This window comes from Entamoeba invadens, assembly GCF_000330505.1.
Source record: "Entamoeba invadens IP1 unplaced genomic scaffold scaff_1105074726711, whole genome shotgun sequence".
NCBI classification, from domain to species: domain Eukaryota; phylum Evosea; order Mastigamoebida; family Endamoebidae; genus Entamoeba; species Entamoeba invadens.
The window spans coordinates 117,497-145,310 of NW_004443648.1; the positions used below are offsets into that span (position 1 = coordinate 117,497).

The 27,814-nt window shown below is 37.2% G+C and overlaps 13 protein-coding genes across 13 annotated transcripts; 8 read left to right on the top strand and 5 right to left on the bottom strand.

Annotated features, from left to right (window-relative positions):
- Positions 1-1,553: 1,553 nt before the first annotated feature.
- On the top strand, positions 1,554-2,291 carry EIN_052520 (thymidine kinase, cytosolic, putative; the record flags this gene model as incomplete). The annotated part of the gene is made up of 1 exon (XM_004259760.1): positions 1,554-2,291. One exon carries the CDS (start codon positions 1,554-1,556, stop codon positions 2,289-2,291), a length of 738 nt encoding a protein of 245 aa, XP_004259808.1.
- A 181-nt stretch (positions 2,292-2,472) lies between these two features.
- On the bottom strand, positions 2,473-2,975 carry EIN_052530 (hypothetical protein; the record flags this gene model as incomplete). Its single annotated transcript, XM_004259761.1, has 2 exons — positions 2,473-2,858; positions 2,903-2,975. 2 exons carry the CDS (start codon positions 2,973-2,975, stop codon positions 2,473-2,475), a joined length of 459 nt encoding a protein of 152 aa, XP_004259809.1.
- A 581-nt stretch (positions 2,976-3,556) lies between these two features.
- EIN_052540 (hypothetical protein) lies at positions 3,557-4,865 on the top strand (the record flags this gene model as incomplete). The annotated part of the gene is made up of 3 exons (XM_004259762.1): positions 3,557-3,694; positions 3,748-3,972; positions 4,032-4,865. 3 exons carry the CDS (start codon positions 3,557-3,559, stop codon positions 4,863-4,865), a joined length of 1,197 nt encoding a protein of 398 aa, XP_004259810.1.
- A 77-nt stretch (positions 4,866-4,942) lies between these two features.
- On the bottom strand, positions 4,943-6,426 carry EIN_052550 (iron hydrogenase, putative; the record flags this gene model as incomplete). The annotated part of the gene is made up of 2 exons (XM_004259763.1): positions 4,943-5,813; positions 5,885-6,426. 2 exons carry the CDS (start codon positions 6,424-6,426, stop codon positions 4,943-4,945), a joined length of 1,413 nt encoding a protein of 470 aa, XP_004259811.1.
- Positions 6,427-7,177: 751 nt separating this feature from the next.
- EIN_052560 (iron-dependent hydrogenase, putative) lies at positions 7,178-8,655 on the top strand (the record flags this gene model as incomplete). The annotated part of the gene is made up of 2 exons (XM_004259764.1): positions 7,178-7,722; positions 7,791-8,655. 2 exons carry the CDS (start codon positions 7,178-7,180, stop codon positions 8,653-8,655), a joined length of 1,410 nt encoding a protein of 469 aa, XP_004259812.1.
- A 229-nt stretch (positions 8,656-8,884) lies between these two features.
- EIN_052570 (ubiquitin-activating enzyme E1, putative) lies at positions 8,885-11,848 on the bottom strand (the record flags this gene model as incomplete). Its single annotated transcript, XM_004259765.1, has 1 exon — positions 8,885-11,848. One exon carries the CDS (start codon positions 11,846-11,848, stop codon positions 8,885-8,887), a length of 2,964 nt encoding a protein of 987 aa, XP_004259813.1.
- A 518-nt stretch (positions 11,849-12,366) lies between these two features.
- On the top strand, positions 12,367-15,876 carry EIN_052580 (hypothetical protein; the record flags this gene model as incomplete). Its single annotated transcript, XM_004259766.1, has 2 exons — positions 12,367-12,654; positions 12,724-15,876. The coding sequence occupies 2 exons, from the start codon at positions 12,367-12,369 to the stop codon at positions 15,874-15,876; spliced, it is 3,441 nt and encodes a 1,146-aa protein (XP_004259814.1).
- Positions 15,877-16,141: 265 nt separating this feature from the next.
- EIN_052590 (heat shock cognate HSP70 protein, putative) lies at positions 16,142-17,743 on the top strand (the record flags this gene model as incomplete). The annotated part of the gene is made up of 1 exon (XM_004259767.1): positions 16,142-17,743. One exon carries the CDS (start codon positions 16,142-16,144, stop codon positions 17,741-17,743), a length of 1,602 nt encoding a protein of 533 aa, XP_004259815.1.
- Positions 17,744-18,175: 432 nt separating this feature from the next.
- On the top strand, positions 18,176-19,673 carry EIN_052600 (guanine nucleotide exchange factor, putative; the record flags this gene model as incomplete). Its single annotated transcript, XM_004259768.1, has 2 exons — positions 18,176-18,564; positions 18,605-19,673. The coding sequence occupies 2 exons, from the start codon at positions 18,176-18,178 to the stop codon at positions 19,671-19,673; spliced, it is 1,458 nt and encodes a 485-aa protein (XP_004259816.1).
- A 132-nt stretch (positions 19,674-19,805) lies between these two features.
- Positions 19,806-20,807, top strand: EIN_052610 (hypothetical protein; the record flags this gene model as incomplete). The annotated part of the gene is made up of 2 exons (XM_004259769.1): positions 19,806-19,959; positions 20,038-20,807. 2 exons carry the CDS (start codon positions 19,806-19,808, stop codon positions 20,805-20,807), a joined length of 924 nt encoding a protein of 307 aa, XP_004259817.1.
- A 285-nt stretch (positions 20,808-21,092) lies between these two features.
- On the top strand, positions 21,093-25,269 carry EIN_052620 (hypothetical protein; the record flags this gene model as incomplete). Its single annotated transcript, XM_004259770.1, has 4 exons — positions 21,093-21,349; positions 21,413-22,002; positions 22,084-22,451; positions 22,504-25,269. 4 exons carry the CDS (start codon positions 21,093-21,095, stop codon positions 25,267-25,269), a joined length of 3,981 nt encoding a protein of 1,326 aa, XP_004259818.1.
- A 97-nt stretch (positions 25,270-25,366) lies between these two features.
- On the bottom strand, positions 25,367-26,437 carry EIN_052630 (hypothetical protein; the record flags this gene model as incomplete). The annotated part of the gene is made up of 1 exon (XM_004259771.1): positions 25,367-26,437. The coding sequence occupies one exon, from the start codon at positions 26,435-26,437 to the stop codon at positions 25,367-25,369; it is 1,071 nt and encodes a 356-aa protein (XP_004259819.1).
- A 277-nt stretch (positions 26,438-26,714) lies between these two features.
- EIN_052640 (hypothetical protein) lies at positions 26,715-27,353 on the bottom strand (the record flags this gene model as incomplete). Its single annotated transcript, XM_004259772.1, has 1 exon — positions 26,715-27,353. One exon carries the CDS (start codon positions 27,351-27,353, stop codon positions 26,715-26,717), a length of 639 nt encoding a protein of 212 aa, XP_004259820.1.
- Positions 27,354-27,814: the final 461 nt, after the last annotated feature.

Here is a 27,814-nt window from a genome sequence, read left to right on the forward strand (position 1 = left end):
GGTCAAGTACCTCAGTATCGTCAAGCCCCTCACTCCCCCTACTGTATTATTTATAATAAGTGTTTAATTTTATTTATAATAATTTTATTTGTTTAAAAGTTAAACAATTGTTTTTTGAAATAATTAAAAAAAAAGAATTATTGAATAAAAATAAATAAATATAATAAGTTATTAAATTATTATAAGTTAATCTTTTATTATTGGTTTGAATCACATAAGATAATTGAAACATTATTGTATTTAATAAGTCAAAATCTATTCATTGTGATTATAATTTGATCACCTATTCGCAATGGTGTTGTCATTTAATCACCTTATTATTTGATAATTAAGTTATTATTGAATAATTATTTTTTTTTAATAAAAAATTTGATTCAAACATTTTGTATAATTTGTTACTTCAATGAATTATTAGAATAAAAATGTCTAATAACGTCATACACATAAGATGAACAATAATTTGATGTTTAATTTTTGAAGTCAACAGTTTGAAAATTGAGATAAATAAAATTACATTATCTTTTGGAATTATTATATAATGACACCAATTATATATTTTTCAAATATAATAACATTTTCGGTTTTGTTTATCATTTCTCCAATTTCTTATCTCCGCTGAGATTTAAGTTTCAACAAATTTTGTGATCAAATGACATAAATAACTTTATTTTTAACATTAAAAAATAATAATGAATTAAAAATGCAACCAAATCCATATGTAACTAGTAAGTAAGAAAAAACAAACTTAGTTAATTGGAAAACATAACAAACTTCTTAAACTCAAACTTTTTAGTTTTTGATCTGTTATAATTATGATTAAAAACACCAACACATACTGATACAACAACCAGCGAGTATCACTTTTTTAAATAATTCACTTAAAAATATGGTAAAAAAATTATTCTATTTGATTATCATTATAACGATATTTTAACTCTTTATATTTTAAGTTGTTAGTACAACAACACTAAAAGAAATGTTAATACATTTGTACTTTTAATTACTAAATGTGATTGGGGTTGTTATAAAATGTTCTAACGTTGTTTTGTTATTTGAAACATTTCTCGCGAATAATAAGAAATTTAAACATTTGTTTAAATTGAAAAAAAACATTTTTGGTTCTTACAAACAAATATTTTAAGTTTTTTTTTACATAATATTATTTTGTCAACCCAAAAGTGTAATTGTAATTGTTTTTTCTTTCACGGAATTTCTTTTGACGTTTCTTCTCTTTTTGGATAATTCCTTTTTCTTCTATCACTTTTTTGGTAGTGAGTTTGTTCTATTCTTTGCGTGATTTTCCCGCAAAAATATGGACAAATGTCCCTATTATGAAACATTGATTCTGTTTTATTTACAATTTGTATAATTTCCTTTAGTTATTGCTCTCCAAAAATATATCAACAATAAAAAAAGAGATTGAAAAGAGAAGAAATGATTGGTCAAATCCAATTGCCATAATTAGGCACGTTTCTCCCACAATTTCCGCGATTAAAGAAAACCATCGAACCCTTTTCATCATAAAAGGGTTTCTTCAACTCGAAAATTTCACAATGGAAATCGACACAACAGTCCTTCTTAGCCCAGTTGTTCAAAAAGATGACATGAAGAAGACGTACGACGGCTCCATCCAGTTAATTATGGGCCCAATGTTTTCTGGAAAGACGACGGAGCTAATCCGCCTCATCAAGCGGTTTACAGTCTCGAAGAAGCGGACAGTGATCTTGAAGTACACCAAGGACGTGAGGTATGGCGAAGTCAATGAAGCTGTTTCGCATGATCAAGAGAAGTGGGAAGCGATTCCCACGATGGAATTGATGCCGTGTGTCAAAGAAGCACTTCATTATGATGTTATAGGGATTGATGAAGGGCAATTCTTCCCCGACTTACTCGAGTTCTCCGAGTTAATGGCGGACTATGGAAAACGTGTGATTATAGCTGCACTTGATGGGACCTTCCAGAGAAAAGTATTTGGGCAGATCACCGACATCGTTCCTTTATGTGAAAGTGTCCGGAAGCTCCGAGCAGTCTGTGTGTTTTGTGGCAACAAAGCTTCATTCTCGATGCGAACGACAGAAGAAGAGAGTGTTGAAGTCATAGGTGGTGCTGAAAAGTATTGTGCAGTGTGTAGAAAATGTTATCACGACAAGTGTGTCTTCCCACAGACTCGGAAGATCAACGACTTCATCGAGCCTTCCGAGAAAAGGAAAAGAAAAGATCACGAGAAGCTTGACCAGTGGTCTTCCCTAATAATCCCATCAGCAATTTGTGAGGACAGCCAGACCGCGTGACGTTTTTTTAATTGAGGTTTTGTTTGTAAGCTTTGCCTTTGAAATTTCTAAAAAGTATAACACTTTATATTATTAAGAGCACTTTTATAGTTATTAATGAGAGAGATAGAAAGAGAAAAGGGGTTCTCCCTTAAAATAGAATAAAAAATAACTAAATAAGAACTATAACGTCCATGTACAATTAATTAGCGTCTTGCTCAGTCTTTATGGTGGGGGTGTCCGAGACACAAGAGAAATGACACACCACTAAAGCTACTGCAAAAAGCCCTCCTGAAATTAAACAGAGGAGACTTGTTATCAACCCGAATATCCCTGTCATGAAAAAAGAAAGACACGCTAATATGAAAAACCAAATGGCACACGCTACACCATTTTCGGTTATCATGTTGTTAAACTGTACCGAGTGCAATATCGCAAATCCCGAAACTAAAATGGTGACTATCCCATTCACAACTAACACAATCGCAACCAACATCACTGCAAGTGTAGGGTTTGTATTCAAACCACTGATTTGAAAGGATTCAGGTTTGTTGTTTGTGAAGTGTAAGAGCCCGGTTAGAAGCGTGACTGTATGTCAGTCAAAGCACATTAAAAACTCATGCGAAACAAACGAAGACCAATGACGCAGAGGTAGAGGAAAAACACGTTTCGAAGGAGTATCCAGACATTGACAAAAAGGCGCATTATAGTCTGTTTGAGTTTTGGGAGATTGAAAGTGTCTGGTTCACAGACAGTCCGTCGAATCAAACACTAATACTAAAAATAATAAAAACTGTCTACTTTTTGCCGATTTAATTTCTATTCAATTACTTCTTTTTATAACACATGTATAGTTTTGTATCTTTTGATAGGTACACGTAAAAACATTTTTGGGGCATTTACAAAAAAGGCAAATTCCTTTCCTTCTTTAGCTCTTTTTTAATAAAATGTTGTTACTATTTTATATATAAATATAATTATATTCTATGGTATTGATTGTTTCAAAGAGAAATAGCAATGAAAATTACTAGCAGAATTAGTCAACTAAAGTGGTAATAACTTTTGTTAATAAAAAAAAATTATTTTATTAATAATTTAAATATATTTTATTAGTCAATAGTATAAATGAAACTAGATAATAACTAGTATATCCAATTAATAAAATATAATAAAAATCGAAGTTTGGATGTTATAACAATATAATTGTTTGTACTATCCAATTAAATAAAAAGAAAATAAACTAAAATAAGAACTAAAGAAAAAGACTAAAAAAGAAAGGAGTCAAGATGGCGTCAGGAAGCAATAAAACGATCGATATGATCTTTTTGGTCCACGGACTGTCTAACATTGAGATAAACGCACAAGAACAGTGGATCAATTTTTCAACACCTCTTGAGAAGAAATTAGGCTCAGATTGTGTGATTGTTTGTTAACTCTTAAATTATAGTATTTTTCAAAACACATCAATAACACAAAGAAATACGTCAAAGCAAATAGCAACAAGACCACAGATGGCATTGTCGTTGGCGGTCTTCGTGTTGCGAATGAAGTATGTCAAGAGATGAAAGATGAAAAAGAGAGTCGAACGGGATGCACGTTCAGAATACATTTAATCGGTCACTCATTGGGAGGTCTTTACTTACGTCAAGCTATACCTTTATTGGTTAAAAGAGGTGTTTTCAATAGCACTTGTATTCCATTTGTTTGTCTTTCTCATCACAAGTTAAACTTCAAAGCTCGTATTCATTTGCTCACTTTTAGAGCTTTTTGACATTAGAAACACCACACCTTGGCGTGAAAAAGCCAGACAATAATGGTGGCTTTGATGACATTTTTAAGACGGTCTCAAACTCGATGTTCTCGGGACAAACAATCAACGAACTTCAACTAACAGACCGCCCATACCCACCATACGACCCAAAATTCGTTGATGAATTTCCTCTCTTATTTAGAATGGTTGAAGACGAATATATCAACGCACTGAAAATTTTCAAACACCTCACGTTGATACAAAATATCAAATTTTCATTCCAAGTCCCATACGTCTCGGCTGCTTTGGATCGCGCTATTCCTTATGACAGAGAATTTTACAAAGACAAATACTTTGTTGACGGATTTGACTTTGCAAAGGACTACACTGACATCATAGATGGGTGCGAGAAGAAATATATTCTTCAACCACAACAAGGGGAAGTCATTGAAGAGAAAAAGGACGGCTGTGTCATATACGAAAAGATGGTCGAGAAATTGAATCAACTTCCTTGGCGACGAGTCAACGTGAACTTCCGAACGAAGTCTCCTGACGTGCACCAATTCCTCATTGGACAGTTTTTGCGAAAGAAAATCTTCAAGAACTGGGGAAACGACGACGTCGACAATTTCATTAAAACAGTTGCAGAACTTATTGAACGTGACGTAGAGATCGACAATGGCAAATTAGTGAAGCCAAATATCGAAGGTGATACCCTTATTGATATTGATGCACAAAAGTTGAAAAAGAACTCCGAGCAAATAGATACTAAAAAAGAGGAAAGAGCTTATTTAGACCAAACTACAACAGTTAAGCAAACCACTGAAATAACAACTCTTCTTTAATTTCAGTTCATTTCATTTGTATTTAAAACAATTGAAACTATTCAAAAAACTTGAATTGAAGAACGTGAAAGATTCACTTATTTTTCGTATCGAGCCTTGTAGAATGTGTGCAAATGCTCATGTTCACTATGAGCATCAAAATGACTCTTGACAAACTCTAACATGTCTGTGTTTTCATTGGCTACTTTGAATTCGGCTTTTTCATCCAAGTCATCCAACTTGACTCGTCTCTTGTCCATCTCAGCTTTCTTCGCTGGGGGTATCTTTGGTTGGCCTGCACCTCCAAGGCATCCTCCAAGACACGCCATAATCTCGATGACGTCACAGTTCTTAGAAGTTAACTCGCCACTTCTTACCATGTCACATGCCTTACGAGTAGCAAAGCCACCGTGACATACAATACCATTCACAATGGTACCCTTGAGGTCTACTACAACTTTTGTCATTGTCGATCCACTTGCATGCTTAAACATCTCCTCTTTAGTGATCTTAACTTCATTCCATGGAACTCCCGCATTCTTGGCAATGACTCTGAAGACTGTCTCAGCAACTCCTCCGGTCTTTCCAAAGATGTTTGATCCTCCTGAAATCTTTCTGAATGGCAAATCGCAAAGTCCTTGTTCTGTTTTTTCAACTTCAACTTCTCTGGCTTCAGTGAATTTCTTGTCTTCGTCTGCTAAGTGGGCTTTGAAGTAATTGGAGACCTCAACAGAGGTGACAGACGCGTCATAGTCCTGATGAAGTTGTGGACGAGCAGCCTCGACTTTCTTAGCAACACATGGCATAATACCAACAGTGTAAATATTCTCTGGTTCAAGTTTGACATCCTTAGCCCACGCTCTCTTGACGAAAGCAGCAAGGCAAGCGATTGGTGATTTGGCAGTAGAGACGTGTGGGATCAAGTCTGGGTACTCTTTCTCGAGCAATTCAATCCAAGCTGGGCAGCATCTAATCATTAGTGGATAGTTCTATACAGTAATATTAATAATAAAGGTCAACTAAAGTAAAATATAACAAACGATGTAATAGCTGGTCCACATTGCTTTTCTCTCATCTCCATGATCTCAGCATGGTCGTCAAAAGTGGTCTTATCAGCAGCGTAGTCTGCATCGAAGACGTAGTCAAATCCAATCTTTCTCAAGGACAAGACTAATTGGGCCAAAGCAGTTGTTCCAATCGGCATGCCCATGCACTCGGCAACACCAAGACGGGTGGATGGCGCAAGCATAGCAACTAAAGTCTTTCCGTTCTTTTTTGCCTCCATGATGGCGTCAAATGGATCAATTGGCTTGAGGGCACCAAAGTTACAAGCAGATGTGCATTGACCACAGCCGACGCAGTCAGTGTCTTTCAACAAGACTCTTGTGGTGTCGGTGTTTTCTTTTTCTGGATTGGGTCGTGTCGCGTGGACTTGTGGTGGGCACTTTGGCTTTCCTTTCTCAAGAACATCAAATGTGCACTTTGTGGTGCACATTTGGCAGCCAAGGCACTTGGACCAATCGACGCTAATAGAGTCGTTGTGATCTGTTCCAGTGACTGAGTGTGATGGTTTAGGTGGCATTGTAATGTATAAGAAGTTGCAAACCAGTAAAAACCCTCAAACTCCCTTTTTGATGAGTTCGCAACTTGAACAAAAGATCTTCCCATACTTCGGGATAATCCACATAAAAACCGGGATATTAACGATATTTATTAATTTAAGAATTGCAAAGTCCGTTTTTGTGTTTGCAATTTCTATATAAATAGAGAGTAGAATATTTATTGCACTAAATCATTTGCTGATAGTTCGGGATTGTTTTTTCAGTTCAAACTCGAAATTGTGTTTAAAAAAAACTATTTGCCATTTTATAAACACATATTTTAACTACAATAACTAGCTTTTATATGGTTTGTAACGCTCTTTGCAATTATTCAAATAGAGGAAACCCTTTTTATTCGAAAAAATATCAAAATAAGGAGAGTTAAGACAACAAACCTTTTCTTTTTGGTAAAACGGACTTTAAAATGCAAAAATAAAAAGCCGAATTGTTTTTGGAAAACTACCAAAAAGAGAATTTTGCCTTAATATAATGATTAATAAAATTAATAAACAAAATTAGTTGAAATATAAAGAAAAAATGACTAAGATATCTTTAAACAATCTAGGGTATGCCAGAAATAACAAATAAATCAATATAATTAAAAGAAAAAATAAGAAGAGTCGAATGGCTTCCAAAATCGATTTCTAATTCATTTCAACGATATGAAAAATAACAAAAAAGGGTTCTCGCCATTCTGCTATTTAAATGAAGCAACATTGACTGATTTAGAAAATGCCACCAAAGCCAGCACACAACGTCAAGACACCCGACAACCACAACAATGCTATTGTAATCGACTTCTCAAAGTGTCTTGGTTGCTCAATGTGTACCACAAAATGCTGTTACGGCGTTTTAGAAAAGCAAGGCCCAAAAATCCCCCCATTCATCAAACCAAACAGAAAGGATGTTACTGTGGACAACACCGACACCACAAGAGTTTTGATTGAAGAGACTGACTGCGTCGGCTGTGGTCAATGCTCAAACGTCTGTAACTTCGGAGCCATTACTCCAGTCGACCACATCACTCGCACATTTGAGGCTAAAGCTGCCGGCAAGAAACTTGTCGCCATGATTGCTCCAGCCACCCGTATTGGTATTGCTGAGGCATTTGGATTGCCAATGGGTTCACAAGCCCTCCACCAATTGGTTCACTGCTTGAGACTTGTTGGATTTGATTATGTCTTTGATATCAACTCAGCTGCTGACAAGACCACCATGGACGATCTTGAAGAAGTTGTCGAGCTCAAGAAAGAGGGTAAAGGCCCTGCCATTACATCGTTTGTTTTTGTGCAATTATTGAGGTATCCAAAGAGTAAAAGATCAATACAACAGTGTTCACAATTAGATGCTGCCCAGGTTGGATGGAGTACCTTGAAAAGAAGTACCCAGAACTCATTCCACATGTCTCCACTGCTAGATCACCAATCGCATGTTTGGCTTCCCTTGTCAAAAACGCATGGGCCAAGGATGTCGGACTTGCAAAAGAAGATGTATACACCGTTGGTATTATGCCATGTGTTGCTAAGAAAGTCGAGTCTCAAAGGGCCAACTTGCACCAAGACTATGATGCTGCTATCACCACCAACGAAATTGCTGCATACTTCAAGAAGAACTTGCCAGCCGAGGAGCTCAAATTCACTGAAGAAAAAGAGGCTGCTTTGAGCAAAACCGATGATGGGCAGTGTGACTTGCCATTCAGAAGAATTTCAGGAGGATCAAACATCTTTGCAAAGAGTGCTGGTGTCGCTGAGACAGTCCTCAGAGTGTTAGTGAAAGATGCTGGAGAGAAGTGGGATCCATCTAAAATTGTCGCTGAAGAGATGTTCAAAGACGCTGCTTCTGGGTCTGCAATGAACAAGTTGACAATCAAAATTGGAGAGAGTACAATAGTTGGTGTTATTTGCCACGGAGGACATGCAATTCACAAAGCATGTGAAATGATGAAAAATAATGAGATGCAAGGTGTTGATGTTGTTGAGATGATGGTATGCGTTAATGGATGCCAATGTGGTGGTGGACAGCCAAAGATTCCACCAGCGAAGAAGAACGATGTTGTCAAGAGAACTGCTGAGTTGGATCGACTCGACCATGAAACTGACATTGCTGTAGCTTCTGAAAATACTGATGTTCTTGGATGGATTGATGCTCATATGAACAAACACGAGCAACATGAATTGTTACACACTTCTTTCCAAGCAAGGTATCAATAATTAATTGTTCAAAATATAGTTTTGGGTTTGTTTGTACTTAATCTGTTCACTCAGACACTTATTGAATAAGTAATTAAAATTAATGCTATTGAAAAAAATAAATTCTTTTCAATAGCCACACCCTTTTTTGATATCTTTAAAAAGATAAATTAGCATTATTTTGTAACAAAAGCGAATATAATTGAATTGTTAAAATGTGTATAAACCAAGGTAATTGTGTTTTAGTTAATTAGAACGTCAATATAACGTCTGGGAATTCGACATCATCGGGCAAGTCATCTCCATTCTTGTCTGTTACAGTGAGGGCAAGTGTCATAGCTTCTGCTTTAAAGTCTTCTCCAAACAACTCCTTGTATATCTCTTTGATTGTTTTCCCAAGTCTAGCCTTTCCGGTAGGTAAGTATGATGTGTATAACATTTTGACACCAACAGTGACACTCTCGACGTTCACAGAGAACTTCTTGAATATGAGGTCGACAAACTCTTGCATCGTGCAATTCCCATTGAACTCAAATTTGTCCCAAATCGTCACTTCCATTCCTTCGCAAAGTTTCTTTGTTACAACCTTTTCTGGTTCTGTTGAGTCCAAGTACCCAATTGCCAAGTTCAAGAAGGAGTTGTGGTAGCACGAGAATGGCTTCTTAAGCAAGATCTTGTACAACTCAATGCACTGGAGTCCAGAAACGACTGCGGTTGTTGTGATCATGGCGGGGATGATTTTTCCTGAAATGAATTTGGTCTTGTTGAAGTCGGCAGGCTCGATGCAGTAGTTCATTGCTCTCAAGTTACTGCAGGCGGTGACAAAAGCGATGTGGTGATTGGTGTCGTCGTCCTTCTCGAACACAAGTGAGTGGACGGGTGTGACTTTCAATGTTTCCAATTTCTCTTTCAGTGCTTTGACAACTTCCATCAAATTTTCTTCGTCTTTATTTGCCGTGTTTTGTGGAGTTATTCCACTCTTTTCACAAATGTCGCACATCTCGTCTTTTGTCATGTTCTGTTTGATGCCAAAACACTCCGCTCGAAGAAGAGCTGCCGCCTCAACAAATCCAACACAAAACTCTTCATTTCTATTGAATGGGACGACGTGTGGGAATTTCTTTGGTGCGTGCCAGAATGGTACACCCTCGTTGGTCACTGCGTTCTCTGGGAAGTCTGTGACAAGTTTGTGAATTGAATTAACAAAGTAGTTCTGATACTTTCCATATGCCCACTCAACACAGTCTTTCATGTCTTTTGGTGCGTGCACATTTCCATTATCAATCACCAATTCCAAAATGTTGATCTGGTTGTTTGGTGTTTCCTTGTCCAAGTTCTCATAGAACTTGTTTTTGTCTGTGTTGTAACTTTCGACAGGTTCAATATCGCTCTTAAAGAGTCCTTCGAATCTGTCTCTAGCCCATTGGATGGTATGGTCGATGTTATTTGGGAAGTTATGTAATGTACACATTGGGATACTCTTCTCTGGTGCTTCATGAATGCTTCCAGTAGAGAATGATTGTGTGACAAATGGGACAACAGTCAGAGTGTTTCCTTTAGTCCCCATAGTTCCTCCTTCTATCATTGGGAGGGTGTACAACAAGCATTGTGAGTCGACATAGTTTCTTGCTTGGACGTTATCCAATGCAGTTGTCACACAGTTAAGTTGTTTGTAGAACTTAACATTGAAGATGTTCTCCGTCTCAGGCCCAACTCTCAATTGGAAATCTTTGACTTTAATGTCGGGGTTAATAATTTCAACTGATTCTTTCGCAACCTTTGATTTTGGCATGCCGACATGCTTATTTCTAAACAAGAACTGTCTCGACAAGTTGGATTTCTCGATGTTGTCATTGTCCGTCACATAAATCTCGCCATTTCCCGAGGCAACACCCATCATCGCCCACGTCTTTATCACTTCACACCCAATTGCACCAGCACCTACCAAGAACATCTTGATGTCTGCAATTTGCTTTTGCAGAGCGTTTCCAATAACTTCAATTTGTGACGAATATCTCGACTCTTTGCTTTCAAACTCCTCCTTCTTCATTTCAAAAAAGTTGTCTGGAATGATCTCTAAACAGTCAAACACAGTGTATTGGCAATAAGGAGTGTACTTCCCACTTGCAGCCTTTAGTACCTCTTGTGCTGCAATTCCGCCCAACGCAGTGTCTATTGGCGATATGTTTCCATTGTTTGTGAAGCAGAAGATCTTCTCTATCTTTTCGTCGCCTTCAATTTTAAGTTCTTTCAAAATTTCGCTGAACTTGGCGAAGTCCTCTTCACAGTGCGACTTTGGGAAGCTTCCAAACTTGTCTTTAAAGACCATCAAACCATGGAAAAGTCCCTGTATCAAATTCATTCTGTCTAATTTGGTCAAACAACTGAATGCGATCTCTCCAGGGTCGGTAAGTCGTTCTTTCAATGGCTTGTAGTGAAGAGTGACTAATGGTTTGATTTCAGTCATCTTCCCTCCCTTCACGTATTTGGTATATTTCGACAGATCACCAACTTCGACAGCGTACCCAGTTCTCTTTGTCAACTTGAAGGTCTTTCCTCCATTTTTAGAATAGTCTAACTCGTCCATTCCAATAATCTCATCAAATCGAACTTCGTCTCCAACGTCCATATTGCAAAAGTCGTCTTCGATGAAGTTGATTGAATTGTCGACGATCTCATTGATAATGAAACTTCTTGGGTTCTCTCCATTAGTGTCACTCACGACAAAGTTGTCTCCAAAGTCGTTGAAGATCATAGAGAAGACACCTCTATTAACTGCGTAGACCATTTTGATGTTGTGTTTTCTGCAGTTCTCATTGACGATGATTGACTCCTTTTCCCCCAATAATTGTGTCAACACCAAAATGTCATAGTTCGAATAAAGTGACTCGTCATTCAACTCACGCGTTTCTGCATTAACAGATACACTTGGATTGAGTTCTTGGAACTTTGAAACAGTCGCGGCGCTTACTACTTTTCCGATATCAGACTCAGAAAAGAAAAAATTGTTACCGACCTCTTTAAGACCCCCTTTTGTGTTGTCCAAAAGCCCCACCGATTTGACGGACATCAATATCACGTTTTTGGCGATCTCACATCCAATCCCACTTAACCCAACAATCAACACACGAGTGCTGAGCATACGCATTTGCGCCTCTTTACCAATTGTGTATAATTGGCGACTTAAGACAGCCTCGTCTATCTTCTCTGCCATTTATTTAAGGTTACTAGTTCTAATTACTTTTAAATTATTCGAACTCTCTTTTCTTTCTGGTATGTGTTCTATTTCGAGATTGAAGTTTTGTTTTTACTATTTATTTAGTTTCTAATACTATTAATTTATTAATTACCCAATTTATTTCAATTTATGAAGTTTTTGTTTTGACTTTATTTTACTGATTTTGATAAATCTCATTTATTGAATTGCTATTTTTTTATTATTAATAATTACAAGTAAAGTTAACACAAAATTTATTACCATTAATTCTTGTTTAAGATTTACTATAGTTGACTAATAGTATAAAAAATGGCACATTTACAATAGACAAATAATTAATAATATATTCTATTAATAATAATTTGAAATACTATAATAGTTATTTCTTAAAAAATTAAATAAATCTTTCATTTTTTTCATCGTCATTGAAAAAAAATTGTTATTAAAATGTTATAAATACAATGCACAATTACAACATAATAACTCATTATTGAAAAATTGAACTATGAAATTGTATGACAGCAGAGGACTTAAATGAGCAACTAGAAGTTTATCTGAATATCCTCGACGTTTGTTATAATCCACCGAAATACAAAAATAACCATAAGAGCGCTGTTACTAAAATATCTGAAGAAGAGTGGCAAACGTTAATTGAAGATGAAACAACACCGAGCTGGTCCATCAACCTTATATTTACAAAATCCGACTCAGAACCTTATTACACTGCAAAGCTTGAGCAAACTGCTTTATCCCAATTCATGGCGTTTGATAGTTTTCAAAAGGAAATGACAGAAACACTCAAGGTTTGTTATATACATTTTAACTATATTTTTATTATAATTTAACTATATTATTAATTATCTAACGCACAGACTTTTTTGGAAGAGGTCTCTCCTTTTTATACGTTGTACACCCTTTTAAAAGAAAAAGTCAGTGAGTGGAGGGAAAAGCACCAAACGCCAACAAGTGTGTTAGACAGATTAGAACGATTTGACGAAATTCCCGTTATCGACACATCACAAGAAATTCGCACCTCGAAAAATTACACGGAGTGCGTCACCATATGGAAAGACTTCCACTATAACACAATACGGATTTCGACAACACTCAACTCGTTTTCACTGATCGAGAAAATTGTCGAAATACTGAAGAGCACCAACTCGAAATATATAGAGCAGTACACAACAATGAGAATCTATAATGACGAGGTGTGGATTATGAGACGAAGTGTCGGGTCTTCACTCTTCGATGATATTTTTAAGATGGACGACGTCGCAACACCAATTCGTCAGGTATTAAAAGGGTTACAATACTTATATGTGCATGGCCTATTTCACGGCAAAATAACGAAGAACTGTGTTATTCTGTCGAGTACAAAAAGTGTTGTTTTGGCGGACTTCTGTGTGTTGTATTTGCTTGATGGAAACTGCTTTCCTGAAACCGAGCAGATGTCTCTTTTGATTTTGAAAAAGGACTTGTGCGATTTGGCGGCTTTACTTGAAAACAATTTGGCTGGAGTTAACCCAAGCGTTCAACTCACTTCATTCATTCAAAGCTTGAAAACACACGAATCCATTGAATTAAGTTCTTTAATAAAAAGTTCAGGACTTATTCCTTCAAGGAGTTCGTGTTCGACGAAATTTGAGTTAGACGGCGAATATGAAGAAGTCAAATCGATATCAAAGGAAATAGGGTTTTCAGCATATTACAGACAATGCGATGGGCAGTTTTATTGTTTTCAAGATATCGATTTGTCTGCTATGCAAACACACGTGATTTCTGAAGTCAAGACGAGACTCTCAAGGTTCTGCCAAGTGCACTCGAAGTACTTTCAATACTACTTTTTTAGTCAACCGACGTTAATGGTTCGTATGTCTATTAGTGAAACCCCCCTCTGTTCATTCTTTCAAGACACTAAACAGTGTAGCTCAAAGAACACAATCCGAGAAATGTACTTCAAAATAGTGAGTGCCATTTATAATCTCCACAAACAGAACATCGGACATGGTGCACTTTCATTGAAACACATTTTTATCAAAGACAACGACATTCGACTCGCTTTTTTTGATTTAGTCTCGGCGCAGTCTGTAGTTGTTCTAAAAGACATTTCCGCTTTGAAAAGACTATTTCTACTCTTTGGATGCTTCTTCATGCAAATTCCATTTCCAAAGGAAACTGAAACAGACAGAACAGTTCTTCGTATGCAAAGTGTCTTTCAAGAGACTCAAAACATTATGAAAGCTAAGACCTCGGAAGAGATCTTTTCGTATGTGTTGTGTTCCGATCAAAAGTCTCGACAAATTCTGACGACTTTACTCAAACAGCAACCATATCTCTTTACCGTGTCAGAGTACTTCACTCAACAAAAACTGTGCTGTGAACCTATTAATGAGTTCAAACCATTTTTAACTTCAATTGACGATCTATTTCTTCAAAATACCGTATTTATAGCTGGCGACAATATTAAACCAACCCCACTGTATAAATCAAAGAACCTCTTTTTATCGTCGAATGGGTGCTTATACAAGTTTGTCATATCAACATCTTCTGTTATCTGCGAAGACCAATCGTCATTCATTTTCTCACCATTTTTCAAAGAGAAGTCGTACGGAATACAACTGTCGTGCACAAATAGTGACAGAAACTACTTTTCAGATGTACTGATGAAAACGTTATTTTTGTCGCGTTCAATCCTTTCAATGACGGATGGCGTGGCATACGCTTTGCATTATAACTTCCCGGGATACTTAATAGAGTTGGCTAAAGTGTTTAAAATCAATTTTAATCCCCATGAACCGTATCAATATTTGTATTCACAACTGACTCGACTCTCCGTGACTCAACCGATTTTGAAAAACATTTTGAAAATGAATGAAACAAAACAGTTGTTGGAGTACATGAGAGGATTTCCTTTCTTAAAAACACTGAGAGAGACAATTACTGAAAATAGAATATCGTCCCTGCTCAACAACGATGAAAGCTTCTTGTGTTTTGATGTCTTCTGTGAAGAGTGTAAAAGCGTATCGTCATGTCCGCACAGCTTCTTGTGTTCTATAACCAACTTGAATGATGGGAAAGTAGTTGGTTTTGCCTCAATGGTCGATACTCCTTTTGAGCAAGAACGTGAGAACAACATCTTTGGACCACTCGAGTCGAAAGGGGAGACCCAACCCCTCAAATTTAAGAGTGAAGGAGTTAGAGAGTCTCTCGAAGCTTCACACTCGAGTGGACACTTCTCTTCATTTAAAGAAGACTCTGGGCTGAATAAAGTGAAGAGTACTTCATCAAGGAAAATAGAGAAAGGGAAGGAGATGGAAGACAAAGAAATTAAAGAAGACAAAGGGTCCCATTGTTCTGTCGGGTCCACTCCATTGTCTGGGATGTTCTATCAATCGAAGGTGAAGAGTGACGACTCGATGTCTTTTGTGTGTGATTTGGTGATCAATGGCGTCCAACCAATCCAACACGCCTCTCCAAAAATTAACGTGTTGGTTGTTGTCCAACAAAAGAAGTCTGAACCCCTCAAGTTGGTGCAAGCACTTCGAAAAGACGGATATGTCACTGTTATGGTCTACAAAGAAAATTTGATGGTAGAAGATATTGACGTATTATCTAAACAATACAACACTGAGTGGACTATTGTATATAACGATGGATTAAAGCTCTTAGAGAACGGCAAACTGAGTGAAAGGAAGACTCTTACCGATGTCATGATATCCGTGAAGAGTGGGAAGAAGTATGAGGTAGTGACTTATATGTATAACAAAGTCGATATGATGGGGATGATGCTGAAAGAAGACACTGCAAATGCACTTGAGGAAAAGGTGTATGTGACTGTCATTTCATTTGAGACGGAAGACGTATTTAACTCAACAAGTGCGGAGATAGTGTCGGGCTTTGAGAACGCGCGTTACATGTCTGGTAACGACAAGATCCTTGTGATACTTAAGAATTATGACCATCAGTATGTCAATCTAGTGGTGAATACAAAACAATTGAAGGAAAAGGGGAAGAAGAAGAAATGAGTGTTGCCCATTATAGAAATGCCCTCTTTGTTATATAAATAAATAATTTTCAAAAGGATTTCTTGTTCTACTCAATGATTTATTCAAATGACGCCAATTTTTCAAAATACGTCTATTTTTAAAAGTTAATGAGTAATGGTAATAAAAACTATAAGTATAGTTTATTTATTTCTTGAATTGCATATCACTTCAGTCAACTAATTAAACTTCATTCAGTCTTGAACTTGAGAGATCAATTCAAACTTGAAAAAATAGAAGCAAAATCATGAGTAAGAAAACATACTTCGTCGGAATCGACTTGGGAACGACATTCTCAGCAGCGTTCGTCTTCGACGAGGTCCGCCAAGAAGCAAAGGTTTTGACATTTTTAAATGGAGACAATTCAATGGCTTCCGTTGTGAATTACAAAAGAAGAGCCGTAGGCGCCCAAAGCCTTGACGTCATCTGTGAAGTCAAAAGATTGATTGGATGTCAATATAGCGATCCTGCTGTACTTGAAGAGACGCTACCATACCTCCCTTATGAAGTCGAGAAGGATGAAAAAAGTGGACTTTGTCGAATCAAAATCGACTATGACGATGGGCGACCAACTATTTATCGAAGCCCAGAACAAGTCAGTGCTGTTATCTTGTACAAAATCAAGGTGGAGATTCAGCGCTCCTTTGGATTTAAAGAGGGCACCGATGAGATGCGCGTTGTTGTGACGTGTCCTGCTTACTTCAAAGACCTTCAAAAGGAACTTACGTCTGAAGCCGCCCGTCAAGCTGGGTTAGATGTTATAAAAGTGTTACAGGAACCTTCTGCAGCGGCTTATTGTTATGGTCTTGAAAAGTTAGAAGATGGGTTGTTCTTCACGTTCGACTTTGGAGGAGGAACCCTTGATACCACTGTCATGAAAAAGGCCGGTACGAACATCACTTTTGTATGGAACGGAGGGGACCAACACTTAGGTGGTCTTGATGTTGACAAGGAGCTTGTGAAGTTGATCGAAAACCGCATTAAAGAGATCAACCCTGGCTTGTTAAACCGACTTTTTAAAAAGAGTGGGAATGAAGGGAGTTCGCGGAGAATGATTAAACAACGACGCGAGTTTAACTTGAAGAAAATCCTCGAGAACGTGAAAGTGTCACTTTCGCAGTTGCCGATGGTCGATGTTGATTTGTCTGATATATCTGAGGAGGCTGGAACACTTGGTCTTGTCCTGAGTCGAGAAGACCTTGAAACGGCGTGTGAGAAGTTGTTTGAAAGGTGTATGGGCGTTGTGAAGAAAACATTGAAAGAGTCTAATATTAGTGCCAAAAGCATTAAAAAGGTGATACTTGTTGGAGGAAGTTCACAGATTCCAAAGATCAGAGAGATGTTGGGGGAATATTTTGGAGCAGAGAAATTGTTAGATTCGATCGACTGCAATTTGGTTGTGGCGAAAGGTGCATGCAGGTACGCGTTTGACTTTGGGAAAGGCGCGTTACAAATTACAATTAATGAAGTGATGACGAGGGATTTATATTTAGAAGGTGTCGACGAAAGGGGGAAAGTATACAAAGCAAAGATTGTGGAAAAAGGAACAGCATTGCCTTTAAAAGAAAGTAGTTTCCCGGCACAAGCTATCAATTCTGAGATCGATATTGTTCTGTTTGAAGAGGAGACTGAGTTGGGGAGATTCACTGCAAAAACAAACATTCACTCTGGTGACTATGTTATGATTAAAGTTGGAGTTGATACTAATGGTGTTGTCAAATTAAATGTCTTGGACAAAGATGGTAAAATTGATCCGAACTCAGTTGTTGCAAATGTCGAAAGAAAAAAGGTGGGAGACATAAAACAGACTGGGAAGGCAAGTCAAGAAGTCGTGGAATTCTTCTCGTAATTACAAAAATCATTTATTTAGAAGAATTCTATTATTCTAATTTCATTTTAAGTAAGAATAATTTTCTAGTTAATAATAATATATTGTTAATTTCAAGCTTTATTTATATTTATGAACTATAAAATATTATATTATTCCCAACACAATAATTTGATGGATTTATTTAAATTAATTATTTTAATGATTTTTTAATTAACACATAAATAACGCCCTTATTTTTGTTTTGGCCTGTTTTTCCAGGGATATTAATCCAATTTTTGATGATTTTCCTTTTTTTGGCTTGTGTATAGTTTATGCACATAAAATAAACTTAAAAAAACGGAAATTTATTTAATAAACTCGATATTTCCCAGATTATTAGACCACTTGAATTTTGTTCAATGTTATTTAAAGTGTTAAATAATAAAAAAAAACATCTGATCTTTTTCAAAGATGACGAAAGAGGAAAAGATGTGTTCAATTGTTCCTTTTAGAACAGTGAAATACGCTTATGAGAGTGACGCAAGAAAATGGAGTTCAAAAATGATGGTAATTCAGTTGAAGAAAATGAAAGAGACAAAAATTGCGTTTCTGTTTTATTTGTTCAAGGTAAGCGTCGACGAGTTTTTGGAGGCGAATGAATACTTCTTTAAGAAGTACACACCACAGATGCGGTTGGATACTTTCACCCGCGCGAGAATCAAAAAGATATCACAGACAGTCAATACAAATGTTCAGGCGTGTATTTTACAAAAGGCAATCCGACGCTTTTTGAACCAAAAAGAGGAAAAACGGTATTTACACTGCGCGCACGTTGTTAAAGAATTCATAACAACAGAAAAGTTTGTTGCACCGTGTTAATTGTTTCACTCTAATCAATAGAACTTATGTTGAACAACTTTGTGTTGTTGAAGAGTTGATCCACCAGCCATTACTTCAAACCGACATTTTGTCACTTAAAGAGACCGAACTGATCTTTAATGGAATCTCTGTGATATATGGTATTAACAAAACTCTCTTCAAAACTATTTGTAGAGAGATGAATGTGTATTCCCAAGACTCGACATTCGGAAAAACCTTTTTGACCATCACTCCATTCTTGAAGATGTACAGCGACTATTGCCAGATTTATCCAAAAATAAATCAGTTGGTCACTTCACTCAAATCGTCGGAGAAATTCACATGCTTTTATAAGAAGCAAATTGTAAAAGCGCCCTCTAATTACGTTAACTTTGATTTACTGGCACTTTTGATCACACCAGTTCAGCGACTACCAAGGTACAAACTTCTCTTGTCCGACCTTTTTGAGCACACAAAATTCAAAGATGTTGACTACTCGAACATCAAAAAATCATTAGAAGAAATCGAGAAAGTTACAAGTTTTGTGAATGCACAATCCAAGAAAGTCAAAGTGTACGAGTTCATGAGTCAGCTCGACAGCACAATCAAGGACCTTCCTCCAAACTTTCAGCTCATCCAACCCGACCGTTTTTTCATCTCAACTACCACTGTTTTACTCGCAGAGGTGTGGATCGATTTGGTTCAAAATAAAAGTTCGACAGAGACAATGACTTTAAAGGATTTTAATAAGTTCCAACAGTCAAATCAGTACATAAATAAGAAGGACATTGACATCAAATTGGTCGAAAAGGGAATTACTGTCGAGATGTATTTGTTCAACGATATCATTCTCTTTGCAAAAAAGTCCAAAGGGATTTTCAACCAAAAACCACTACAGTTCCATAACATCCTTTGGATATCGAAGACCTCCTTCTCAATCGACGCCGACAAGGTCCAGCTGACCACTGACGACGAAATATATAAACTTACGTTCCAAACACCACAACTCAACGAGGAGTGGACCAAAGCGCTTCGATCCGCATTTGATAAAATGAAGTCAACTGTTAAAGACCTCAAGAAGAGACAAACGTTCTCGCCCAAGGGGTTATAAACATCATTTCACGTATTTAAGCATCATCTTATGAAAGTTTTGTTTTGTCAATTGAATTATAAAGTGTTAAAAACAAACCAATAATGTACTATATCTTTTTGGAATTAAATGTTTTGGAACTGAAAATGGAAGATGAAGGAACTGTTCAAAGGGGTGTACAGACAAATAGAGTATATATTTGCACGGATAAGTATGGTCAAGGAGGTCAAAAACATGTTCTATTTGAATTTGGCGCAATGTGTTTTGTTGAGTATTTTTGGTGTTGTGTTTTTAATAACTTTTCATGGTTTGTTTTTTCTCTTTTTTTACGCTTATTAATCTGCCCATTCGGACATAATCACAAAAATGAGAGATTGACAATTAGTCACTGAGAGGGGAGGAACGACTGAATATTTGGGGGAAAAAAATCTCGAGGAAAGTGAAGCGAGTTTGACTGAAATTTTCAGCGAAGTTCTTGCCAAAAACGACATCATTGACTTCGAAAAAATCGACAAATATTGTGCTACACAAATTGCGGCCCCCATCCTTGTTATAATGATGTTGTACAAGTCGGTGGTTAACTTAAACATCACAACGATGGTATTTTGTTTGATAGGGTGTGGTGTGATGGTTTTTACATTCATTTCAGCGTGTTTCACAAATTTGTGGTTCTTGGTGAGTCTTGGATTATCTGTGGGATCGTTCGTGTCTTGCTATTTCATTTTTTTGATTATCAAAACGCGTCTAGCACAGGCAGACCCTATTATTGAAATTGAACTTTGTGACTCCGCTTCTTTGTTGTGTGTGATGGTGTGTATTGCATTAGGAGCAAAGTTCTTACTACTTGGACTCATGCTTCCGCTATTGTTTTCATTCCCAACAACGTTACAAATGAACAAGTGCTCGAAAAAAATACAACAAAAGTTCTGTTACGTATCGACTGTGTTTGTCATCATCAGTGTCACGAATTTTTTCGCACTGCTCGTCATGTTTATTAGCATCATACACTTCTCGTTTTACAATTTGGTTCTCTCTGCAACACTTTTGATTTTTGTTCTTATTTCAGAGGGAGTTGCGTTATCTCATCAATGGAAAGGAAATCACTACGATATCGGCGAGCAATTTACCGATTCTGAAGGTAATATTGATGCCTGAGTTGAATTAAGTCACTGTTGTTTTGGGTCGTTTGTTCGCCCGACCAACCCATTAACTTGTTCACGTTGTCGACAAATTTTATTTTTAATTTGAAACTCAAAGCGGAACTAGAAAGAACTAAAAATGTTTCAAAAAAGCCGCATTTAGATTGATAAACGACAAAATTCCTTGCAAAAGTCTTTTTTTGGTTTAAAAGTACAAAGAAAAACCGATGAAATGGTAACGAAACGATAGTCGATTCAAAAGTCTTTTTCTGTGAACAAACACGAAAAAACTGGAAAATCAATGTTTTCACCAACAACACAACAGCTTGGCCTTTTACAACTCAACGCACACACAAACATCTTGTCTGTGCTGTCCAAGGAAGTTCAAGTGTCGGTCATAACTAACATATCGGAACATATCTTCAAGAACATGCAACAGTTCCAGTCTTCGTTATCGACTGAAGAACACTGTAAATGGTTTATGGAAGTCATTGGGGCTGGGCTCCGGCTTTCAGTTGAATGTTTCCAGACAATAGAGAATTGTTATAATATATACGAGTTTGTTCGAAGCTTACAAGTCTGGTCTTTTAATTGTTTTTTAAAACAATGAATGACATATAGATCGTGGTTTATGTTACGAGAAAATGCCCCGGGACCAGTCCAACTCAATTTTAATGAATTCAGAAAAACGGCACTTGACCATATCACTCTTATGTTATGCAAAAGAGAGTCTTCATTGTATTTCCAACACTTTCCAAAGTACTGCGAGTTGTGTAAACGAGCCGTCAACATGATAAGAACCATTGCGAAGTCGTTAGACCCCAATTCGGAGGAGACTTCGAGACTATTTAAGTTGGTCATTGGATGCGTCGAAGATGTTTGTGGCACTGAATGGAGAAAGGAGGATGCGATGTTCATGATGCCCATTGCAAATATCCTGATCAAAACATTTTATGAGATGTGGGTTGAGCAATCGTACAAAGACCCAGCTTTATGTAAAACTGTGTTAAGACTTCACAAGAAGTGGATTAATGTGAGTACGGTTGCTCTTGAGTGGGTTAAACTCTCCGTTGTCATTCAAAAGACGTGTTTGGACACCATATACATCACCAAAACAGGGCGTGGAACGTTGTCTTTAAATAACGAGGACTATCATTTTTCCTTGACAACTACAACACCAATCCTTTTTAAGACTTGGATGCAATTCCTTCGTTTGTTTACTTTCATTCTATTTATTATTATTATAATAGTAATTATTATTATCATTAGTCGAACAAATGGTTTATAAATAGACTTTGTGGGTAATATTGCAAATATCAAAGAACCTGATGTTCTTGAATTGATAGAAGAAGGGTTCTATAATCTTGTTGTATTGATTATGGAGTATTCATTCAACAAAACACTGACAAACCCACCAGATGTCAACTTGATTTTATCGATCTTTTTGAACGCTATTAGCTTCCCAGTCCTCTACCTACCACATCAGAATTACAGAGAAGCTATTTTACTCTCCCTCAAGACTTTATTCTTGATCATTGAGACGTACATCTTTGTGAATACAATCGAAGAGAATTACATGGTCTGCATTTTCAATATGTTAGCGTCGTTTTTGGACTCAACAGATAACAGTATTTTGGTTGAGACGCTTGTGAGAATCCCTGTTTGTTTTGTTGTTATTGTCTCAAAGGAAACATCGTTTGACTCATCGATAGCAACTCTTTGAAAAGCGATTCCCAGGTATCGAAGTGTTATATCCAAACCTTCTCTCTGCCTTTGAACGATACTCAACCACCTCAGAGCCGAACAAAGCAGTCGTCCAAGCCATTTTGTCGTCGCTCCAAATCATTCAATTTTCGTTCTCCCCGGAGCGTCGTGCTATGATGATCACTTCGATTCCAAGAAAAAGCACCAAACCATATACCCACGAATTGTTAATACAAAAGACTCGACTGATCTTGTTTAGACTGATGAAAATTGTGAACGACCCATTCTCATTGGAAGCACTGTTGTTCTGCTTCAATAAATTCTTTATGGACTACATCAGCAGAAGTTCGGACTCAAAGCAAATTGACGACAACTCGCCCGAATTTTTGTTGGACGAATTCTTGAAGGTGTTGACTGTGAATGGACTCAACTGGATACAACTGTTAGTCGGCGCAAATAAACATTTGAGTTTCATCGACTTGTGCAGGACGTTGTACTTTGTCATCCCCAATTTGTCGGTGCCACACATCCCTATGCAACAGTTGTTTGGCGTTGTGTCGAATTACATCGAACTCAACTTTAAAACGACTGAAGACATCCACCCATTTTTGTCGGTCTTTGCACTCTTGTTTGCAAAAAGCTATGCCTCCCTTCCAACAAACGTTTTGATGTCAACGCTAAGATTGTGTAGTAAGATCTGTACCTATTTTAACGAGTCGAAAGACACAAACATACTTGGTCAATACAGATTTGATGCGGATCTTATGGCGGGACTCTCTTACTCCCTTCTCCCTCCTATCTTCAAGGATGTTGATATCGATGAAAAGTCCTTACTACCGCTCTTTATCAAAAATAATGTGAAGAATCCGTTGGACTACTTCAGAGTGTTTTATAACTCAGAGTCTATTCTGACGTATGTCAATTTGCCTTGGACTAAAACCAATAGATTCACACAGGTACTCTTTATTTGCAGAACACTATATAACAAATACAGTTACACAGTAAGATACATCGATGACACTGAAGAATGGAAACCAGTCCCATACTCTACATGCGAGAATAACGTCGAAATTGGGACTAAGCCCTATTACGAAGAAAACGAGTGGGACGTTACAAAGCCCAAGTTTGATGTCAAGAAGTTCACTACCATAGAAGTCGCGAAACAAATTGGACATCCACTCAAACTCCCATCTTTCGACGAAATTGACTCGACGTCGAACGTTATTAACTGCTCAACTGCAAGACTTTTTGCAATGAATATTCACACAACACAATTTTCAAGATCAGCGCTCTTGCCATTAGTTGTATCTGATAAACTGTTAGACGCTTTAGTTGAGTTGGATAATGTTTCCACCAAAATACCCGGCTGCGTGACTATCAAAACAGAGCTTAATACTGAACTCTTCATAAACTTTGTTGACAATATCGGAAAGTTTGTCAACGCCGACACTTTCATTGGGTTCAAAGGTGACTACGATAACGGAACATCTTTTGTCACAGATAGAACAACAGAATTCTCTGTTGTGTATAACGTGCCATCGATTTACCAAACCCCACAACACAGAAAATATGGCGATGATGTTGTTATCGAATGGAGAATACTGTCTGAAACAAGTCAACTAAAGAACGTCAAAGAAGATAAGAAGCTTATGATCATCATTGAACAAGACCGAAGCGACATTTTGAGAGTCATCTCAAACAAAATCATCGGTCCGCTTAAATTGGTTCAGTTCGTTGGGTTCGACATTTTGCCAATTTTACTGAGACTCGCAGTCCACGCATTCTTGAAGTCACAACCACTCAACTCATCACAAACCGCACGAAGACATGCAATTGAAAAAGTTAGTACACTCGTCGACGATAAAAATCCACACGGAGAAATCCGCTTGTTGTTTAACACTGAATTCTGCAAGACACTAAACACCTCAAAACTCAATTTTATTACAGAAGAACTCGATATACTGCCGTGCCTCCACCAACCAACTCACAAATCAAGATCTCCACTCGCAAATTCCTTAAAAGGATCATTCAACAGTGAAGACGATCCGTCTCCTTTGAACACCCCAAATAAACAAATCGAACAAGTCCTGCCTGATCAACAACAAAGCATCAAATTGCCAACTGAAAAGCCCGCTCAGTCATTGTCGGTGTATAAAAAGCTGATTATGCAACAAGAAAAGCAACAACAACAAGTCAAACAAATCGAGAAAATCAACGACCAGACCGGACAAGTAGTTCCCCCACTGCCTCAACCAACTCAACAACAACAACTCGTCAATGAAGCCAAACAAAAGTCACAAGGACTCTTCTCTTCGCCAAGAACAAGACAAATGCAGAAACCACAATTGTCACAGTCAAGCTCTTCACTTGACACAATACAAAGTCCACAACAGACCCAACAAATACAACAACATACTTCTCCATTACTACAAAGACCACAACCACCACAGAGACAACCAAACATCTTCGGCTCCGCACCAATTGTTTCGTCATTCCAGAAGAAAGCGCCTAAGAACTATTTTGCGACAAAAGAGGACCCAAAGATAGCACCAAAGGCCAATGTCTATCCACAGTTCTCTGCCCCAGTAGTCAATGAGACGAAGGGGCAATACAGCTACCAAACACAAAACCCTTCACCGCAGAAGAAAACGCAATCGACATATGGGGGGTGGCAAATGGCTGTTGATAAGAAGGAACAGAAAGGAGGGAGAAACTTTGTGATGGGGGACAGAAGAAGTAAAGACATCACCTCTACAGTCCACCACGAACAATAAGTTAGTGTTCCGGTTATTTCTTCTTTCATAACGTGACAACTTCTAATACAATACAAAATGTATTACACTCATTACACCACACATCGTAATGTAACAATCAGTACGTATACAAAAACAACTCTTTTTCAACACTTTTTTGCAGCTTCAAACACTCGTCTAACCAAGCCATAGACACCACAGGTAGGCCCTTCTCAAAACACTTTTTAACATACGCCTTTTTGGGATTGGCACCAATCACAAACAAATTAACAGATGAACAGTATTTCTGCACAAACTGCGCACCAAGACCCTCGCAAATGGTTTGCATTGTTTGCTCGATATCTCCAATCACTCGAATCACCTCGCCACTCAAAAACAGTTTAGATTTGTCGATTAAAAAAGTTGAAGACCCCAAAACGGGAGTTCTCAAGTACTCAATCATGTCGTACAGTGTTGCGTACTGTTCGAGAAGATCGTCATTGACTTGCTCTTCTTCCATTTTTTGTGACCCGTCCGTCTTGTTCAATTCCTCTTTTTCTTTTGTTTCTGTTTTGTTGTCTTCTTCCATCAGAAACGCATCGATTTCTTCACTGAAAAGTTGGTCTTTGTCTTCGGTGATTGATTTTGTGATCTCAAATGTGCTTGGAGCCTTCATTAAATCGTTTTTAAGACTCTCTTCTTCTTCATTTGTACATCCACTTTTCACGACATCGATATCGGGTTCAACAAACATGTGTTGGCCATCTTCTTGTTTATTCGTTGACACAGTTGACACCTTCTTCTTTTTCTTCGTCGGGATGTCGACCTTAGTCAAAAAGTCGTATTTTGTTCTCTTCTTCTGCTCAGCAAGCTGGTCCTCTTCTTCCTTTTTCTCTTTCATCTTTTGTATTTTCTCCGCTTCGTTTCGCTTCGCAGTCGCCTCGTCGATGTATCGGCGGATTCTCCGGCTTCTGTTACTAAAATCGATACGGATCTGTGTCATTGAAGAAAAGTCGATAACCCTATACTCGTCGATTTTGAACGTGTGTTCATTATTAGAGAACGCCTCCTCTATCTTGATATTCTGATTGTCCGGATAGTCGATGAATAATTTGCCGTCAAACCACTGCCACCTCACCCTCCCTGTTTTGTTTGTCGGCTTCGAGCATCCAATTTGGATGCGTTTGCGTGTGATGTGAACAGTAGTCATGTCTTTTTGAGTGATTTTTATTATTAGTAGTTTATTTTAGTATGTTATTAATAAATTACTATAATCTATAATTATATATAGATATAATAAATAATAATTAATTAATAAATAATTAACTAATAATCATAAGAGTTGAGTAATACAACTAAAAAACAGTCTGTTATTAAAGACATAAGATAACTCACTTCCATCACTAAATACAATGGTATAAAATTGATTCATTTGAAGAGTCAAATTAAGAATATCTAATGTCACTATGTAGTTGATGTACATTGTTTCAATTACATTGGACTTGACAGGGACAAGTGGCAGAGATGACGGGGTCGTTGAAAAGAAGACCCAAGTTAAAACTCTCGATGTAGGCTCCCTTCTCCTTTTTACACTTCTTGAAGAAGAAGTTCCTCTTTGTGATTTCGCCAACAGCTATTCGTAAAGGTGAATTGAAGAATTCGTTGCAGCCAGCTACAAACAGAAAATTTAACACGAAATTGTCCATCTCCTCCACCAATCTTCGCACCTCCAACCCCGCGTTTGTCTGGTGTTTTTTCAACCCACATTCCGCTAGAAATATAGTCAAGTAATTCTCTTTTCGCTCTTCAGACTTTTTGTACTGCAAGTACGAATTCAGTCGCAACATGTCAAACACTTCCTTTCGCTTTTTCAAGATGGACGCACGCAAGTTGTTAAGAAACTTTGGGTCACACAACTCAAACGACGATATGATCTTCGCGGTGATACGCTCTTTCATATATCCACTCCCATAAAACTCAAGCCAGTGAACACTCTTCACCACTTCTCTCTCCGGGTATAATGTTGTGATCGGAAGTGCTCCTGTCGCAATGCACCGCGTCATCAATGAGTCAAAATGTGTCACTTGAATGCGAAGCTTTGAGCTTGTTTTGTATGTACCATACATGTCTTTTATCTTTGCTTTCTTTGTTCCAGTTTTAGACTCTTTTTTGAGTCTTTCCTAAAACAGAGTTGATGAGGTTTCAGTGTTAAGTAATCATCCCAAAAGTGTGAGATTTTATTAGTATTATTATTATAAATGTATAGTTTTATTGTTTATTCTCTTCTTTGATGTTCTTGTATATTATTATAATCTCAATAAACCTTTACAAAAAAGGAAATTTACATATTATACTCCAAATATCCCGTTTTATTTAAATAATTTAAAACTAATTTACTTGTTTTATTTTCAACTATAAAATTATAACTATTAGTTATTATATCGTTCTATTATTTTATTAATAAATTAAAATCAAATACTTAAACCAACCAATTATTTTTTAAGTGATTAATTTATGGCTGTTCGGCGACTTTTGATATTACTCATTAGTCGGCGACTTATAAACAAACTACAAAACTATTGATATT